Source organism: Dermacentor variabilis, chromosome 5 (genome assembly GCF_050947875.1).
Source record: "Dermacentor variabilis isolate Ectoservices chromosome 5, ASM5094787v1, whole genome shotgun sequence".
Taxonomy (NCBI): Eukaryota; Metazoa; Arthropoda; class Arachnida; order Ixodida; family Ixodidae; genus Dermacentor; species Dermacentor variabilis.
The window spans coordinates 175,112,716-175,132,105 of record NC_134572.1 but is presented as its reverse complement, the minus strand read 5'-3'; the positions used below and the strand labels follow the sequence as shown (position 1 = coordinate 175,132,105).

The 19,390-nt window shown below is 47.1% G+C and overlaps 1 protein-coding gene across 1 annotated transcript; it reads right to left on the bottom strand.

The window, feature by feature from the left end:
* Positions 1-4,021: 4,021 nt before the first annotated feature.
* On the bottom strand, positions 4,022-7,160 carry LOC142583347 (uncharacterized). The gene is made up of 3 exons (XM_075693767.1): positions 6,940-7,160; positions 5,274-5,480; positions 4,022-4,510 (listed from the first exon to the last, which is right to left on the bottom strand). The coding sequence occupies exons 1-3, from the start codon at positions 6,959-6,961 to the stop codon at positions 4,038-4,040; spliced, it is 702 nt and encodes a 233-aa protein (XP_075549882.1). The 5' UTR covers positions 6,962-7,160; the 3' UTR covers positions 4,022-4,037.
* Between the last annotated feature and the right edge of the window lie 12,230 nt (positions 7,161-19,390).

Sequence of the window (19,390 nt, the reverse complement as noted above, 5' to 3'; positions counted from 1 at the left end):
TTTCCCACATTTGCTCATATTATGAAAACCGTGAGTGTGGTGTTTTTCCAGAAAACCGTGAAAACAGGCATTTAAGTTTTTCAGGGTTTATGGTCGCAATAACAGCTTTCGTGTAAAAAAAAAGAAAGAGAGAAAAGAAACGGTTTCCTAATGTCAGTAAAGGAACGATAATAACGCATTCCATGGCCGCACATTATTAATCCACACCATAATCATTGAAATCTCGTTATTCTTCACAGAATGTAGCGAAATTATCAGTTTTTAAGACATGACCTGAGCTCAGTGCATCAATCATTATAGTGGATCAGAATGGCAAAGAATATGCTTTATTTATTGACTAAAAGAATGTAACGTTCCGGAGGAGCACATTAGCTTCGAGCGACATTACAACACAGGGGTCTTGAATACTTTTGACCACCAATGAGCCTTACACGCATACCGAAACATCAGTAGGTAATCCTTTTGAGTCCCACTCGCATAATAAAGCGGCCGGAAACTGATCCACTCCTTCGTATTTAGCAGTGAAATACTTCAGCCGATGTGCCGGACAAGCCGTACTTTAACGTCCAAGGGAACGTTTACTATGAAACGGGTAGTTCACCGCACAGAGACGATACTTTAGATCTGGAGCAAGTTTGGGGACACCAGGCGTTCCGGAAAGGAGGCGGCATGCAAATATTAAGAAAAGCGTGTGTTCTCATGCCGCAGAAAAATGAAAGGAAAACATCACAACTACGTTGAACAATCTTCCTAGTCGAAGCTGTTTGTCTGACATGAACCGCGCGAAAACTGGTTCACCACTCATAGTTGAAAAAAGAAAAGTGAGTATTAAAGCTTCGTTTGGCCTGCATACCTGTATACAGGTGCTTTCAAGTGGTATTGATCTACCATGTACGAAGTAGAAGTGTGTGCGTAATCACCGGGTATTTCGTTGGGCTAGTCGATGCATATGGAGAGGGAGGTTCGGCCAGCATAAGTTTGCACGAAGACGACAGGAAAGCCGTGTTCTCGTCCTCCGTCTTTTTTGTCCTTATCGGCCAAACTTATGCTGGCCGAACCTGGTCATGTGACTTCTCGAGTAAACAAATAATGCTTTATTCTTGATTATATAGTCAGGCTGTTAGATTCAGCCTATGCGAGTCCGATTAGTCAAGCAGGCGCCCTTATATTCGACTTGCAGCGTTCCCAGTGTGCAGAGGCACCGAGCTAAATTTGAAGACAATGTTTTTCTTGGCGAGTTACCATCACTTTTCAGTATAGGATACGCAGCTTCTGACGTTTGTTTCTAGCCTCTTTCGTACGTACATCCAGGAAAAAGTGCAGTGTAAGTCTAAGTGCCACTGGGGCCACTGTGCATTTGCGACTGGAGTTACTAAGCGTGTGTCTGGCTCTCCAATGAACCTCTGGGCCACTGGGTATGGACAACTGTGGCCACCAAGTATGCGATGACTGTGATGCTGATGATGATCGTGATGATTACAGTGATGACGATGACCATAATGAGTATGATGACGATGATAAGTGACGGCAAAAAGTTAGAACCCAATTCATTCTCCAGTTGACTTCGATCAAATGTTTTACTCCAGCGCGGCTCTCGCCAGAAATTATGCGGTTTGTACACACCATTCCCACGCCCAACTTGATCTGGAAGACATTGTCTTTCATTGGCTCCGACGGCATGGCGACAGCTTCCTACTTGTATTCCAGATTCCTTTTTTTTTCGATTCGCGCTTAATATTGCTACGACGTTGTAGCAAGTGCACAATAATTGGTAGCATTTATAAGTTATTCCCGGTCTCCATCAATAATAACTCTGGCTCTGCCCTTAGTAGTGGTCATATCAGTGCGCACCTGCGTTTTTTCTTGAACGAAGTTTAGCTGAGGGCGGTACCAATGTTAGCAAAATGCTGCCCCTAAGAATGGCCGACGCAGGAATCTGCAGTTTAGGAGTCCGAGATCTCGCCTGCAGAATATTGTTAGGTGACAAATATTGGTGGATCGCGCTCATCCACAATCTCTGGTTCCGAAAATATCCGAGGAGAAGAACGCGGTACTCGGTGACATATTGCTTACAAATCCGCACCTTTTGACGTCGTACTTCTTGTTGGAAATACTTTCCTCCATAGCTGGAGCACTTCGGGCGCACTCTCTGACAAAAATCGAAAAAGAAAGAAAGAAGAAAATGACTGCATAAGAAACTATTCAGTTCTAAACTGCCGCGACAGCTGCTCTTAGCTTGACTATTGCCATCTACCTCAGTCCCCACACCACAGTCAGTACGCGACCGTACCAACTTACGACAAAGCAGAACAACTTAAGTACGGGTCAATAGGTTTAGGCCCGTATTCACAAACGGAACTTACCCTTAACTTATCACTTAAGTAGCCGGTCGATGCTTAACGCGTTTCATAGACAAATCTTGTACTTAAGGTAAACTTTAATCGACACTTGAGTGCCGGAAAGTAAAGTGCGGTCATTGGCAACCTTAAGTGCGACTTTCTCTACTCTCGCCTAGCAAGCAAGATGGCCGCCTGCTACGGCAGCCTCGCCGACTTTGCCGATTTCGCCGGACGTGTGCGCAGTATTACGGAGGATGAGGCATACCGATACGTGTCGCCATTACGGCCACGGCTTAAGGATCGACAGAATCTAATGGAAGTATACAACGACGCAGAATTCTCGTGGCGGTACCGCTTTTCTAAGCAAGCTGTGCTACGGCTGTTGGAAATGCTGCCACTGGTCTCAAAAGACAACGAACGCGGTCACCCCGTGCCGCCGCTGCTCCAGCTGCTAATCGCGCAGCGATTCTACGGCGCCGGAACTTTTCAGGTTGTCACCGGGGACCTCGTTAATGTTTCGCAAGCAACTGTGTCTCGAATAATTGCGCGAATGTCAAGAATGATTGCCGAGACTTTGTTCCCGCAGCTCGTGAAGTTGCCAAATGCTAATGATTTGGCATCCGTAATGGAGGAGTACTACACCATCGCACGGTTTCCTGGTGTGAGCGGGTGCATTGACTGCACTCATGTACCCATCAGAAGTCCCGGAGGAGATGAAGCGGAGGTTTTTCGCTGTCGAAAGGGGTACTTCTCCATCAATGTCCAGGTATGTTTATTACGCTGTCGTACAATGTACGGAGCTGCGAGAGAAACTGTCGGGGCTAAAGATTATGGTGTAATAAGCAACGCTACCGATTTGGCATATACCAAATGACCACACATTTTGCAATTAGCTAACTGCAATCTCAAGGAGGTGTTTATACATTTCGTGCCTTACCTTTTGAGTGCACTTGGAATGAAATATTCTGGGGATGCGTGTGACGTATTATTAGCCGTTTTTAAACACAGCTGAAAATGTGGCTTGTTTTGCAGGCAATCACAGGGCCTCGGCTTCAATTTTTTGATGTGGTTGCCAGCTGGCCCGGCTCGGCACATGACAGCCGAATTTTCGATAATAGTCGAGCCAGAGTGCAGTACGAAGAAGGGAATGTCCCTGGCATCCTACTTGGTGACAAGGGGTACCCCTGCAGATCCTATCTCATGACCCCTTTTCGAGAGACACAAAGCAGCCCTCAGCACAGGTGATTTGAAGTTTCAAACACTACTATAAAATCCGGCCAAGTAACAATTATGTTCGAAAATAAGGACTTAATTGAAAAACTGCTTTGTTTAGGTACAACAAGTGCCACTCCAGGACTCGCTGCAGCGTTGAGAGGACGTTTGGAGTATGGAAACGAAGGTTTCCTTGCCTTGAAATGACTCTTCAGATAAAAACAAGATCAGTTCCCATCGTCATCACAGCTTGTGCTGCACTACACAACTTCGGCCACCTGCTGAGAGACCCTGTCCCACCTCCTGCGCAAAGCCAGGCAACACACAACGCCGCTTCGCAAGCTCCCACTCCCTCCTTTCAACCAACGCCACCAGGCATGTCTCCGTTGCCAGACACAGCAAGTGGTTTCAGGATCAGAGATCGCATAGTCGCACAGTATTTTACGTAAATGGAATGAGACAAAATCACAGCAATAACAAAGGCGTTTACTTTTTCTTCAAAGCTTCTAGCTGAAGCTTTAGAATTTCTGCTTTTGTTTTTTGGTTGGCTTCTTTAAGCCGAAGAAGCTGCATAGTTTGCTCATGTTCAGCTCGCCTATGCATAGATTTGTATTTGTGCTCGAGGCGCATGCATTTCGTTTTCAATAAATGTTCCTTTTTTTTTTCTTCACGGTCAACCTTGATGGCACTGAGGCGGGCAGCCAGTTCAAGGGCGACCGCCGTCTGTCTCTGGCTGCTGCTTGTCGCGGGGCGTCTTGTTCCAGCTGGCACAGGACCGCTTGAAGTTGCGGCAGCACCTGGCTCTGGCACAACAGCATCTGGGCTTGCTGTACCGTGAACGAGCTCTCGGCTGTCTGTGGTGGTCGGTAATGGGGCAGCATTCGTTTCAGGTTCTGCTTGTGGCCTTCCAGCATCATCCCATGACCAGTAGTCGGGCTCATCAGCCGCGTCTTGACTACCTGCAGTAAGAGTTAAAAGTGACCACAAAGCAAGATGGCTCCTGCATTGCTACACTAAACATTCTGCAATGCCCTGAACACCTTGATGCCTATACACGGTCTACGGTTGTATAGTGCACGAGGTCGCCAATTTAAGTGGGAGAATATGTTATACAAACTATACAGCGAAACTATAGTTGCTTTTCGAGCTGGGTTTCAGCGCCTTTCGTTTCCTTCTCGATTAGCTTTACCTCATCTCCAGGTTGGTCACATTGACAACTGGAGCTTGCGTGAACTACTGAGGACACCACGTATAACAGCTCAAGGCAATTTATTATTGCATTATTGCGCGAATCAAATTGTGTAGTAACACGTTAGCACCAGCGATTACTTTGGAACGCTGGGTGACTCGTGTATAAAAGCGGACGCGCTTGACCTGCTGATCAGATTTCGACGATCGCCGACTGTATTCGCCGCTATCGTTGTGCTTCGAGTGTAACTTCCTTTTGTGGGCACAGGTTCGCCAACTAAAGAATCAGTTTCGTCCTTCTCACTTTCACGACTATTTTCTTCACCGTCACAACTACGTGACAATACATAAGCACACAAAACATGGTTACATAACGCATGAAAGTGTAATAATGATTTATGTAGTACTCATGATTCGCTGTGCCATTCAAGAAATTTCGGTAATTTTTGTTGTAAAAGAACAGTTTAGCGTAAATGACATGAAATGTGGGCAGGAAAAGGAAAAAGAAATAAGAAACAATACCATTTGCCTCACCTAGAGACCCGTTCTGCGTCTGCGACAGTAGTGCAACGACAGCAGGTGTGCACTGGGTTTGGCATGACTGCGATTCGCCTGGCACAGCGTGATGTCCGCTGCGGTCGCTGTCGAATGGATTGGACAGTCGAACTGCCATGTGTGACGCTATAGCTCCGACTTGCTGTAGCTCGTCGGTCGCTTGGCTAGGTGAGGGTGTACCGCCACCTGGAATTGCAAGGAAGCAGTTTGTGCGACGACAAGGTTTAACATATCGCAAGAGCACATGAAATGATTACACAACCATATATGAAAACATAAATTGAAGCTTTTTATGCTGGCTGTGACTGTGTGCAACACAGCCAGGTGTTCAAGATATGCACCTTTAAGAAATGTCAAGGCACACCATACCATAGCTTATTCGGAGACACACATGACTTATGTGTTAGCTGTTCCCAGAGCACTGCATAATCCGCCGCAGGGGAATGTCCCTGGTTTTGTGCTGCTCCAGCTTATTATTGTTTTTTCGATGGCCAAGCAGCGGTAAATTCCGAGGGACAAACCGCTCTTTGAGAAGCGTAGTTTGTCTATCAATGCTGCCAAATGTGACAAAACATTTCAATGCAATGACTACATGGTACCCATTTGACATATAATGCCATATATTTTCCAAATAAAGAAGGAGGGAAAAACACAGCAAGGGCGCGGAAATTGAAGCCTTAGTTGGGAAAATCCACTCGTTTTAGAAAGTGCTAATATACGATTGCAGCACCCAATATCGCTTGTTTTCTAGAGCGCAGCAAGTTTGTGCACGATCACAAAATACGACATAAGTTGAACGAGGGTGCAAAGAAAGAAGGTATACAATGTAATAGGCATACACTACATTCTGTACTACATGCAATTTATTGCAGCACTGAGCCAAATAAATGCCGTAATTCCGGCACTGAATCATATCTGTACTATCAGCGTAAAATGAAACTTGGACAGTTGAGCGCGTGGCGCAAGCATATATATGGTGTGCACCGTCCAGTCATCACAATCGACAGTCGCGCACATCCAGGTTTGGGCGCTGCGCGATCGTGAGATATTTTCGCTTCTGTTCTGTTTGAAAGGGAGAAAATAAAACTAAAAGAAAACAGAAGCTCAAATATTGCAGCTTACGGCGAGTATTGCCGCACAGTTCGCCGAAAGCGTAAGTGCTATCGGCGTCAAATGAAACTAATAACAGTGGTGCACCTGGTGCACTTTGCACCGTCACCATTAGAGATGCGTTCGCTCGTGTGGTTTGCCGCTTGTAAGTCAGATTCATTCTTTCAATCGGAAAACTTGCGCAGCGTGGTATCACTGGGAGCCGCGACGGTGGCCGGCGTGAGGGAGCCGATAGCGCTTGGCCAAGCCGGGTGTGCGCGCCTGCCACTGGTGATGACAGGACGGCGCGCACCACGTCTTCACTTATGCTTGGGCCACACGCTCCGCTGTTCGAGTTTCATTTGACGCTGCTACTGCGTAGCGCAAATGGTACAAAAAAAAGAGATTCGGGCCTCAAGCTGCGAGACGTTCGCGGGCGCAAAATGTACTTATTTTGGCGAATTAAACCAACGACTTAGGTCGCTGAACGCTATGCAATGTTCAGAAAGAGGATCTGCGTCAATAACGTCGTAACTGCACAGGAAGCAATGCTTACCTGTAGAAAACCGCTCCCGCATGTCTTGCGCGTTACACCTGCGCCACTTGTCTTTGAGGTTTTCCCAACACTTTTTAAGTTGGCCCCACGTCCGCGGCGTCACGCTATGGCGGCAGTTGAACTCGTCCTCGATTTTTTTCCATGACTCCCGTTTTCGACTGACGGATACAGCGTCCGTTTTCTTGTTCTCGACCACGCTGCGATGGCGCGAAACGAGCTCCAGGAGCACGGCGCGTTCTTCTTCGGAAAAGTTTGTTTTCCTTTTCTCCATTGTCCGTTAGGGTTCAAAACACGTAACGCACACACACTGCGCAAAACACCGCACTGTTTCGTCAGCAAAACCAAGAAACAGTCGCGACGGCGACACACAGAACCGCAGTGGCTGCGAGAACCAATGTGAACTTGTGGCCAGACGAGTTTGAGTAAAGCGCTAAAACTAAACCGTTCTTTGTATTTTACTCAGACGAATGCGCGAGCAAGCACTGAAGGATTTATATCCGCATTAGTCTGCAGCAAAAATTATTATTTTTACGATTGAACCGATCGTAGACGTAAATTATTTACGTATCCTCGGCACCAGACGACATACTTGACTCGAAAAGTGTTACTTTCAAAAGTGATACTTAAGTGTCCTTTTTGAAGTACTCTCCTAAAACTTTCCTAACACTTGTACTTTTCCCGCACTTATTGACGCCCCACTTAAGTTCTGTTTCTGAATACGGGCCCCAGAAAACAACTGCGATTTTTTTCATAAGCTTAAGGAAGTCACAAATGTTTCCTCTAGCCATGTAGCGAAGAAATTTGTTCTTAAACTGCTGACTTCAATAAAATGTTTATTGCGAGAAGCTACTATTAAAGGATAGCTGTACTTAGTACTATATATGAGTGTAGGCTATGTGAACCAAAGATGAGTGTGACGCTGAAGTTAAAAAAGAAGCAGACAGAACGGAAAAACACGCACACCATAAAACTTCACAGTGCACTTAAGTTGGTGAGCCATCTCGAAGTCGGGTGGATGTTGTCGCGATCATAACATCTTTTAAACGCCTACATACCCCGCTTTCTCAAGGAGAGTTATCCTACCATACTTCAAACTGGCCCCAGTCAAAGAATAGGCTCCAAAACTTCCTAACAGTGCGCCCAATGTCTACCACCTGGACTTACACAGAAAGAAAAGAGCACTAGGTCCCCTTCAACTCTTTGAAAAAGGATGACCAGCGAAGCTGTGTGTATGTGGGCCCCTTAATGGCGATCTGCACCTCCGCTGCGGGCGGGCGAGGTATTGCACTATCTTCGGGGTTTTGTGTCTACAGGCTGACACGAGCATGGGGGAACTATCGCTTAAGCTTCGCTGTAAAAACGTGGTCGGGATGATATTGGAAAAAATGAGCACGCTAATTCCGGGTAACGCCACGTCAAAAACGAGTCGGAAAGGCCTTCCTCGTAGTTGACCCTTTATATCAGCAGTGAGCATCCAGCGACCACCCTGCTGCACCTTACTATTAATTTTTAGTATTAACCGATATACCAGTGAATAAAAGACGATACACATAATGAAGCATAACGCGCCTGAGGCATAACGTGAAGGGCTCCGGATTACTTTTAAACACCCGAGTTCTTTGACGCACGCCTTAATGTCAGTGCACGAGCGTTACTGCGTTCCGCCTCGCTCTAAATGTGTTCCGCCGTGGTCGGGAATCGAACCCGCGGCGTCGTGGTGAGCAGCAAAACGCCGACCAGGCTGCCGCGGCGGGTGATCAGAAATACTTTCTGACTAGTGCGCGGCCATAGGGACACTGTGTTCTTGACGCCCACTGCGCGCCGGTACTGGGCACGACTCTTACATGGCTCCTCGCGATTAAACGACTCAGTGCTGCGCGAGACTGCACATCTGCCGAAGGATATATGGATAATAGCCAAGTAGAGATCGGCATAGGAGCTCGTGTCATTATTGGAACAGTTAGTCTTATACGCTAGGAAGGTTGCCACACAATGTACGCTATACATCATACTGTCTAGACCGCGAGGTTCATATGGTCAGGCGAAAGGCCTACTATACTCAGGCATCACGGGACTAAGGTAAAACGAGCACAATAATATGGCTAAAAACTATTAGGCTCGCGTTTTCATTACCATAGATATGGTCACACTGTAAATGTTTCCACATGAACAACTTGATACTACCTCATCTAAAGGATGACTCGCATTAGTGTGAAATTTTATAGCTGCATATATTACACTTTCCCTATTCGTTAGAATGTTATCACAATAACATTTTTTTTTCACAGTCAAATATAGATATATTCTATGCAGAATCTATACATTGGCATGCGCCGTAATGTGCACAATATTTTGGTAGGTATATTTCAATACAACTGGCAACAGAAATTCAGGTACCATGGGAGTGTAGAGTTAATAAGTGCATGCGGCAAGCTCTGAAAAAAAATTATGCGTACTGCCGGATAAGCGCGATTGCTTAACACACGAGAGACGTATTTTATGCAAGCGCTGCTTACCACAGCTGCAACCAGGCGCAAAGCAACCTCGTTCGTCTTTGGTGGAGTTCTCCACACATCGCATGCCTGGCGGACACGGCGCGGTGCATTCTACGTGAAAGAAAGAAACGATGCCGCACTAATAAATTGTTCAGTCAGCACGACAGCGCCCTCCGATTGTCGTTACCTGGTCACTGCTCACGAAGCAATCGTTCAAAGTTTCCGTTCCTGCACTTTCATGTGAGTCTCGAGTCCAATTAACCTAGTCTTGGTCTGGCTTCAGCTTGAATTGCAATAATCCCGCGCACGAGATAAAGAGCTTGCCACCTTTATTGAGAAATGCGAAACATTTAGCAGCGAACACTAAGCTCCATGCACCGATTTCCGGACACTTCTCCAATGCGTTTATGCTCGCTTGTCTGAGCACTGAGCTCCCCGATTCCACACAATCTACTACACAGGGTGTTTGACGTAACTTGAACCAAGGATTAAAAAAAAAAAGTGGTTAACCGCAACTGAATGAAACCAATGACATAGTTTGTCGTCATGCGGCACTCCTTAGGGTACTTCTTATATTACGCCTAATTAGTTAATAACTACAGTCAATACTCAAAAATTTTTAATATTTCCTTTAGGGCCAAGTGCGTACCGCTATGTTGTAGAGGACATTCGAGAATGACCGATGCAATTTTTGTGGCAACGTACATGCTGCATGGCGTTTTTTCCGACGTTTGAAGAAAGCCCGCGAAATATTAAATAAAAGTGTATGACTGCACTCGTGCACTATCGTATTTCAGCGCGCTCAACCGTGCGTCGAGCCTATCGCTTATCAGGCAAGACGGTGCTTCCTTTCCATGTGCCACCGTGAAAGGTGTTGACGCACTGTGAAGAGGATGCTCAGAGCCGCGCCCGCTCACTTCGCCACCGTCCGCGCGCACGGTTCTTTCGCATGAAGCGCGGTTGACGGCGCTGCAATACGACTGCGCATGCGCGCAGTCGTATTGCATGTGACTGCGCAGGCGCGCAGTCACATGGTTTTATTTTATATTTCGCGGCTTCCTTTAAATGCCGGAAAAAATCGCCACGCAGCACGTACGTTGTCACAAAAGATTGTAGCGGTCGTTTTCGAATGCCCTCTACAACGCAACGAAACGCACTTGACCAAAATATTATGAAAATTTCACAACTGATCTTAGTTAATTAAACAAATTAAGCACACTACAAGAAAGATACCCCTTGGAGCGCCACGTGACGGCAAACCATATACCGTTGGTTTCGTTCAGTTGCGTTTAACCACTTTTATTAAACCCTTGGTTCAAGTTACGTGAAGCAACCTGTATATTGTACCGCAGTTCAACTGTAGATGAGCGCCGTTAATACGCGATGAAAAATGCGATACCCCGTAGCGCCGCCTGCCGATGCACTGCCTCTCTAACTAAAGTGACCACACGTCCTGATTTAGATGGCAAAGCATCCCGCCAATACCGCCGTGCTTTGCGTGTCTTTTACGCGCAACTGTACTGGCAGGATGGAAGCTGCCGAAAATGTCAGCGGTTGTAGTAGCTTGAAGCTTACCGTCAGTTAGGGACTAACCACTGTATGCCTCAGATGCACAGTAGGAACGCCAGTGTTTATGCGCGCAACGCTGATGCATATTGCGGTACCATTGCGGTACGACGCCTGCAACGGCACTGGCGGCGCTCCTCATCACGCTAACGTTCTGAGACGCATGGTGGCAGCCACGGCTATGTTTCTGCTGAGCCGCCGCATTTCTTCGCGTGATGCGTCGTGCCCACCTGTTGTCCCCTCGTATGGTTAGTACACTGCCCAAGAATCGTCAGCCCAATACGCCTTGTTATCGCTTCCGGTCTTTTGCTATTCGGGTGAACTTGCGAAATTTTTAGTGAGATATTCCAGCAGGAAATGTTGCCCTGTAAGTGGGAGCCATTGAACCCGAGATATATTCTTCGTTTTTCTAAGATTACTCTTGCCGAACTCTTGAAACTTCTTACATACGAGATACTATGTGACAGGGAGATCCACTCCGATCAACACTAGGTGATCGAAGATCAGTAAGCCTGAAAAAGTTGCTTAAGACATTTTTTTTTGCTGAAAGCTAGGAAGCATTAAAATAACGCTTGTCTGGGCTGATACGATGGACGCATTCTGTTTCTCGACTTTATCTTCAGGCAGTAGAAGCACATTACAATTTCATTTAAAGTTGTAACCCTTTCTTACTCCTCTATAAAAACCTGCGAGAAGAAGTCATCAACAATTTCATCTAACTGTTAACAAATTCTATTAAGGTTTACTTTCATCTCTTGGAAAATAGTTGTTCAAAGTTTCAAGTTATGAAATTAATCACTCGTCATGGTTAACTTGCCCAGGCTATTTCGATAGTTGCAAACAGGTTCTTGAGGGCGCTAATGCTGTCTTTAATTGCATTCAACGCGTTCGAAATATTATCATGGCACGGTATCACTCATAAGGCTTGCTCTCCTATATACATGTGCAAAATATTATTCACAGTGTGCTTAAGAACCAGCTAAATTAACCCCCAATGGCAGCCAGCATCGTACTAAAGGCGATTTAAGGAAAGATGGTGTCAAAACTTACTCGATGTCTCGATAGCGTTGGACGTGGAAGTCATCGAGGGTTCTATAGACAGAAGCACATCAAAGATCAACAACTTGCCCTCGCAGTAGAACAACCTTCACTCCTAGCAGTAGAGAATTATGTTTTGTACGTGGCTTACCGCAAGAGCAACCCATCAAGAAGCAACCGTGAAGATCCCGAGGTGAGTGCGGCTCGCAGTTCATACCAATCGGGCATCGAGGGGTGCAGTCCAATTCTGCGCGATTCGATTAAAGAAATCTTAGGAATACTGCTGGCTGGGTTAGCCGGGGAAACATAGCTATTAGAAGAGGGGCGCAAATTACCGTACACACAGGTGAAGGATCCAGGACCAGCGGTCATCTTGCATCCTTCGTTAGTCCATGTGTTAATGTGCGCCCTTAGTATTGGGTATAAGGACACTCAGAGCAAGCAAGCAAACATGCAAGAAATGGCTTGTTCTCGGATATATATATATATATATATATATATATATATATATATATATATATATATATATATATATATATATATATATATGTGTGTTAGTAGGCAAAGAGGGATTCTTCAGGCTACCTTTCAAACGTAAAGAACTTGAGTGGTGCTACAAGGTAAACAGAACAAGTATTTAATTTCGACAGTTTCGATCGGTGGACCGATCTTCATCAGGGTTTACAAAATATATATATATATATATATATATATATAGTTTATAAGCTATTCTTTGCCATCTGTACATGATCATCATCATTTAGGGTTCATATGGGGTTCTCCATCAGCACTTGTGGGGCTGGCTCTCAAGTGTGATCCTAGCTGTGGGCGTGGTCGGTTCGCCGCATCTTCGACTCAGAATAAACGTCGTGATAACTGCTGCGTTACAAGTGGTAGTGTGCTCTTCGGTCCTCCGTCCTCTGACTCCTCGTTAAACCTCCTGGAGCTTCGATAGGGTCGCCGATTGTGCCAGCTGTCCGCCAGCATGTCGCAGGACGAGCCAATAGGCACTTCTACTTCGATCATCTCGGCCTCGGCTACCCCAGCTTCTCCGTATTGGGTTGTCAGTGGGCACCAGCCTGATCCCCATCTGTTTGCTGGACTTCGCGGTGAAGACGACGAGGATTGGCTGGACGACTACGACCGAGTGAGTTCGGCTAACCGTTGGCACGAAGCGTCCAAGCTACGTCACGTCGCCTTTTATCTGACAGGAGTAGCGAACACTTGGTTTTTCAACCATGAGTTTGATTTCACGAACTGGGGCGCTTTCAAACAGCAGCTCCGCCAAATCTTCGGCACACCGGCTGTTCGTTCCGCCCTCGCAAAAAAGACGCTCGACACTCGCAAGCAACTACTCGGGGAATCTTATACGTCGTACATCAAGGATGTGCTTGCTCTTTGTCGACGCGTGAACACGGCCATGACCGAATCAGACAGGGTTCGCCACCTCATCAAAGGCATCGGAGCTATTGCTTTCAATGCTGTAGCCATCAAGAACTCCGCTACCGTCGCTGATATCGTTGCTACTTGCCAGCGCCTTGACGAACTCGAATCAGTGCGGTTGCAGCCAGACATCACTGCAAACACTACCGCCGACGACCATACGTTACGAGCAATGATACGCACATTAATTCGTGAAGAGCTACAGTATCTTGGGCTTAGCCGCATGACCTATGCCTTCTCATGCCTCGGATACCAATCTGCGAGACGTTATCAAGGAGGAATTGGCGTCCATGGCTGGTGCAAAGTACACGGACCCTCTAACCCCTCGGGCCCCACCAACGTAAGCACAAGTAGCCGCAGTTACTCCAGTCATCGTTCCACCGATGCCTCCAAAACCAACACCGGCCCGAATAGCTTCCATGACTACCAGCGCACCTACCCAAACCAGCTATCCGCAGTGGCGTCCTCCTCGTCCCATCTGCTACTACTGCTGCTATCGTGGCCACATAGCACGTTTTTGCCGCAAGCGCCAGCAAGACGAGCGTCGCGGATATGACGTATACGAAAGAGATGACTTCTCGCCCGGAGCTACTTTCCAACGTCTAGGGAGCTTCCATGACCAACGCCGTCCTTATGGTACACCGCGCGGACGTTCTCTATCGCCTACTGTAGCAACCGAGACGGCTGAGACGTGGCATTCTCCTACAGCGAGAGGACACTTTAGGTGAGACGGTCGTCGCGTACGCAAGTCGCGTTCTGACAAACGCCGAAAAGAATTACACCATCACGGAGCAGGAATGCCTAGCTATCATTTGTTCTTTGCAGAAGTTTCGACCTTATCTTCACGGCCGCCATTTTACGATCATTACAGACCATCATGAATTATGCTGGCTTTCAACGCTGAAGAACTTGTCTGGACGACTTGGTCGGTGGGTTCTTCGTCTGCAAGAATACGACTTTACTATTACCTACAAGTGCGGGAAAAAACACCAAGATGCAGACGCGCTTTCTCGCTGTCCGCTTCCTACGACACCATGCAATGGACCTCCAACTATCATCCGTGACAAGCTTTCGCACGATCCCTCTTCCCATGCTTTCTTGTTCGCCACTGTCGACGAGATGCCTCCACACCACAACAAATTCTCTTAATCTCATCAACTTGCCGACTCTTACTGTCGGCGCATCATAGACCACCTTCAAGGAGCTTCGCGTCCGCCTAACGCCCGCCTTCGTCGACAGCTGACGCAATTTAGGACTGACAACCGCGTCCTGTACCGTCATATCTATCACCCTGACGGTCAACGCTGGGTTCCTGTCCTGACACGCTCTCTACGTGCTCATGTCCTGCAGGCTTCTCACGACGACATGACTGCTGGTCACCTTGGTTTCCAGAAAACCTATGACCGCATCAAAGGTCGCTTCTACTGGCCTGGATTGTCCGCCAGTGTAGCGAGGTATGGCTTCCTGCGCCCTATGTCAGCGTCGAAAGCTCCCTAGATAAGCTCCAAACGGACAACTGTAACCGGTTCCTTGTCTGTCGCAACCATTTGAAGTCGTTGGCATCGACCTGTATGATCCTCTTCCTGTGACTCTCACCAGTAAACGATGGATTATGACAGCCGTTGATCACTTGACACGCTACGCCGAAACAACTTGTGTGAGTTCTGCCTCAGCCTCTGAAGTTCCTGCATTCATACTTCAATCCTTAATACTGCGCCACGGGGCTCCTCGCGTCCTCCTGAGCGACCGTGGAAAAGCATTCCTCTCGCAACTAGTAGACGAAGTACTCAGAGCCTCCGGAACCATCCACAACACTACTTCCAGTTACCATCCGCAAACCAATGGCCTCACAGATCGATTTCATCGCACGCTGTCAGACGTGCTAGCCATGTACATCGAACCGGATCACAGAAACTGGGACGCAATTTTGCCATTCGTGACTTTTGTGTATAACACCGCCGTTCAACGCACGACCGGTTACTCGCCATTCTACCTTGTCTATGGTCGTTCGCCCTGTTCCTGTCTTGACGTCTTTTTCTTCGCGCCAACTGTAAATCAATGTCCATCCTCCTGAGAAGAATGTGTCCCGCATTCTGCGTTGTCGCCAGCTCGCCCACAACAACACCGAAGCACGGCAACAGGACCACAAGCAGCATTACGACACCTCTCATCGCGTCGTGTGCTTACGCCCTGGCGTGGAAGTACTACTCCGGACACCAGTGCGTACTCCTGGCTTGTTTGACAAGTTTCAGCTTCGCTTCTTCGGCCCCTACAAAGCCTTGTAGCAGACTTCTCCGGTGAACTATTGCGGGGTACCAATTATTGTTCCAAAGGACCGCCGCTGCCGCGCCGCTGAGGTGTCCACGTTTCCCGTATGAAGCCTTTCACGAGGCGTTCGCCGCCTCTTTGAATTGCGGCCAGGATGGCCGCTCTCGCGCGAGGGGACATTAGCGTGGCCATTTATAAGCTATTCTTTGTCATCTGTACATGATCATCATCATGTGGGGTTCATATGGGGTTCTTCTTCATCATCACTTGTGGGGCTGGCTCTCGAGTGTGATCCTAGCTGTGGGCGTGGTCGGTTCGCTGCATCTTCGACTTGGAATAAATGTCGTGATAACTGCAGCGTCACAAGATATATATATATATATATATATATATATATATATATATATATATATATATATATATATATATATATATATATATGTATATATACTTGCTTAATAAACTGTGCGATATCTTAAAGTAAGAAACTAAAACACCCAAACTATTCAGTTTGCCGCTACAGCCGTTGTTATAGATCTGGCTATAACAACGGCTCTGGCTCCGGCTTGTAGCTTGACAGTAACACTGCGTAAAATTGGATTGTGTAAATAATGAACTAACACCAGTAATAACACAAAAAGGTGTTACCTATCTATTTGAATGTCCACTTTCTCAACGTAATCTTCTGGTAGAGCAATGCACTTTTCCCACAGGTCAGGGAATCTTGCTAGGCGATCCTGAAACCTCTTCTTTGGATTGCTGCACACTCAGGCCCGGACAGCGTCGTGCAGCCCCCGCACTTCATCGGAATGCTGACCACGTGGGGGCCTTCTTCACGGCTCCGAACAGTTCATAATCGAAAGAAGCCAACACGGCAGATGCGCGTGAAAGGCTCGAGTGGTGCCGGGGTGTGCGCTTTCGTGCTACAGGAACGCGCCTTCGGCGTTTACACGTGGCCCGCTTTCCACCCATCCACCAACTTGTAGACGAATATTCAGGATGCCGCCTTCTCGCCACACACTGCCGTATGTCCCCGGCGAATCTCCATCGCGCTCTCGCCCTCTTTCCGCAAGAACAACGGAGTCCAGCGGTGCTCTGGTCGCAGTACATGTTGTCGGCTCAGCCACTGGTGCGCTCAGGGAATTGGCGCGCTGGAGATAATAAAATGAAGGCTGCCGTCTGGGGCTAAAAAAAATGAAAAGAAAAAGCCCTCCTCACCTGATTGCTCGGGATCGGCGCACCGACAGGGAGGGAGGCCTATGCGGAGTGGCACATTCACAAGTGAAATTGATTGCGATACCCACTCCGTGTCTTGAAGTTTCAAAGCAAGCAGGTCAGAGACAACAGAGGAATAGAGGAACACACCACAGCGCCGTGCGCGTGCGCTTCGCTATTGTCTTTGATTTCAAGAATAAGCAAGGTCGCCTATGAAACGGCTTTAAGATTTTAAATCGAAGCTTTCTTGCCGAGTTCCAGGCACGTTTTCGCATATATAGGGTCCTGAATAGTTTGCTGCGCCTGCTCGAAAAATAGGTTTTGTGCTCACCGCTGCACTATTCTTGCTCAAATTTTGCAGAGCGATCGCATTTTGGAGTCTATGCCGTTTAGTATAGCACTTGGTGCAGTTAATTGCTTGGTTTTAAGAAGAAAGGGCAGATTTTCCTGCGCTTGTGGAGATGTGAGCTGGTGCTGCGACGGCGCAAGCAAAAACTTGTGTCGCCGTGTGCCGTCAGCTGCAGAAAGCGGCGTTTCAGGGGGGGCTGACGCCTGTTCCAGGAGCGGGTAGCCAGAGAGTTTCTCACTATAACACCTAAAGTGAAATCGGAGTTCCCTAAGTAGCGCTGTACCGTCATTGCAATTAGGGTATATGTGTCTACGAGGCTAGTGCTAACTGGTGTTGTAAGAGGGTTCATCCAAAACATGGATATGACTACACAAATAACGCGTTCCTGAAGTAAAATCTTCATAAAATGTTTCCATTCACGCATATTACATCTTCCAGTGAAGTTTACTCACCTAAAACGCCTAACCAAGCGAAGAAAAGCAAGAACAGACGACAAACTCTTCCAAAGCGAGCACGAATCTTGTCGTTCGTCCTCCAAACTTAGCGGCCCACTGATACTTTTTACGTTTCATATAATTCTGCGTGCAATAACAAGTTCCAATAGTTAAAGAAAACATGTTCTTGTGTGATAATAAATCTAAAACAACTATTTGCGTGCTGTTTTACCAGAAAATAATCGTTGTGATCGACGAAACAGTGCTTGCCTGGCTCTCCGAGTACGATGCCAATCCGAAGTCACGATATACTGGCATTCGCGTGCATACCACAGCGCAGCAGCGCCACATTTCCCTCTGGGCAGAATGGTGAGAAACTCTATGCGGGTAACACGTGGCAGCCTTCCCTAAAATGCTGCTTTCTGCAGCTGACGGCAGGCCGCGACACGAGTGTATGCTTGCGCCGTCGCGGCAGCAGCTCGCATCACCACAAGCGCAGGAAAATTTGCGCTTTTTTCTTAAAAACCAGGCAATTAACTGCGCAAAGTGTTATACTAAACGGCATAGACTCCAAAATGCGATCGTTCTGCAAAATATGAGCAAGAACAGTGCAGCGATGAGCGCAAAAGCTTTTTCCGAGCAGGCGCAGCGAAATAATCAGGACCTTGTATCTGGCATGTAATAATAATATTTGGGGTTTTACGTGCCAAAACCACTTTCTGATTATGAGGTACGCCGTAGTGGAGGACTCCGGAAATTTTGACCACCTGGGGTTCTTTAACGTGCACCTAAATCTAAGCACACGGGTGTTTTCGCATTTCGCCCCCATCGAAATGCGGCCGCCGTGGCCGGGATTCGATCCCGCGACCTCGTGCTCAGCAGCCCAACACCATAGCCACTGAGCAACCACGGCGGGTATCTGGCATGTAATGCCAAACGACACGGACGCATGGTTAGACAAGCGGCATAGAACGCCCTTTCTCGCGGGAATGCTAGCGCAATCAGACGCTTGGCGCGTTTTGATTTACAGTTATCTAGTAGAAACCGATGCATCAGAAACACTACGAATGCAAAATGACACTGTCGATCACCACTGAAAGTTTATACAAATAGTATATGTATGATGTACCGCATGTAAATAGGTGTATATAATAGGCAGCCTGTCAATATTTAGCTGCGAATAAAGTTATTTCTAATTATAACATGCGGCTCTTTAGTACTTGATACTTACACCTAGAAAACTGCACTTCATGCATACACACACACACAGTTCATGATCTAATCACACCAAGAATGCTTTGCTTTACATAAATGTCAACCGGAGTGGAGTGTGCCTGTATTTTATATGAAAAATTATGCCCACAGATCCACGCACCATGAGACCAGTCGGCTGTGGCTTTCGCCGTGTCATGCCGTTAGCAGAGAGCACATATAAATTGTGCCGTGACATGCGCTTGCATTGGCAGCGATGTGATTTGGATGTTTTGTGTGACAAGTTCCATAAGTTGTGAGTCTTAATGGTAGTGCCAACACCGGTATCAAGTCATTTTACCGATCCACAATGGGGGCATCATGGGCATCACAATGGCATGGAGGGACAAAAACAAATCCTAGCTCTATTTAAGAAACTATGCTTCAAATAG

Coding starts and splice junctions, on each gene's coding strand:
- LOC142583347 (XM_075693767.1), bottom strand. CDS start 6,961: ATGCGGGAGCGGTTTTCTACAG. Junction 5,481..6,939: donor GCGGGAGCGGTTTTCTACAG/GTAAGCATTGCT, acceptor TTGCAATTCCAG/GTGGCGGTACACCCTCACCT. Junction 4,511..5,273: donor GACGCAGAACGGGTCTCTAG/GTGAGGCAAATG, acceptor CTCTTACTGCAG/GTAGTCAAGACGCGGCTGAT.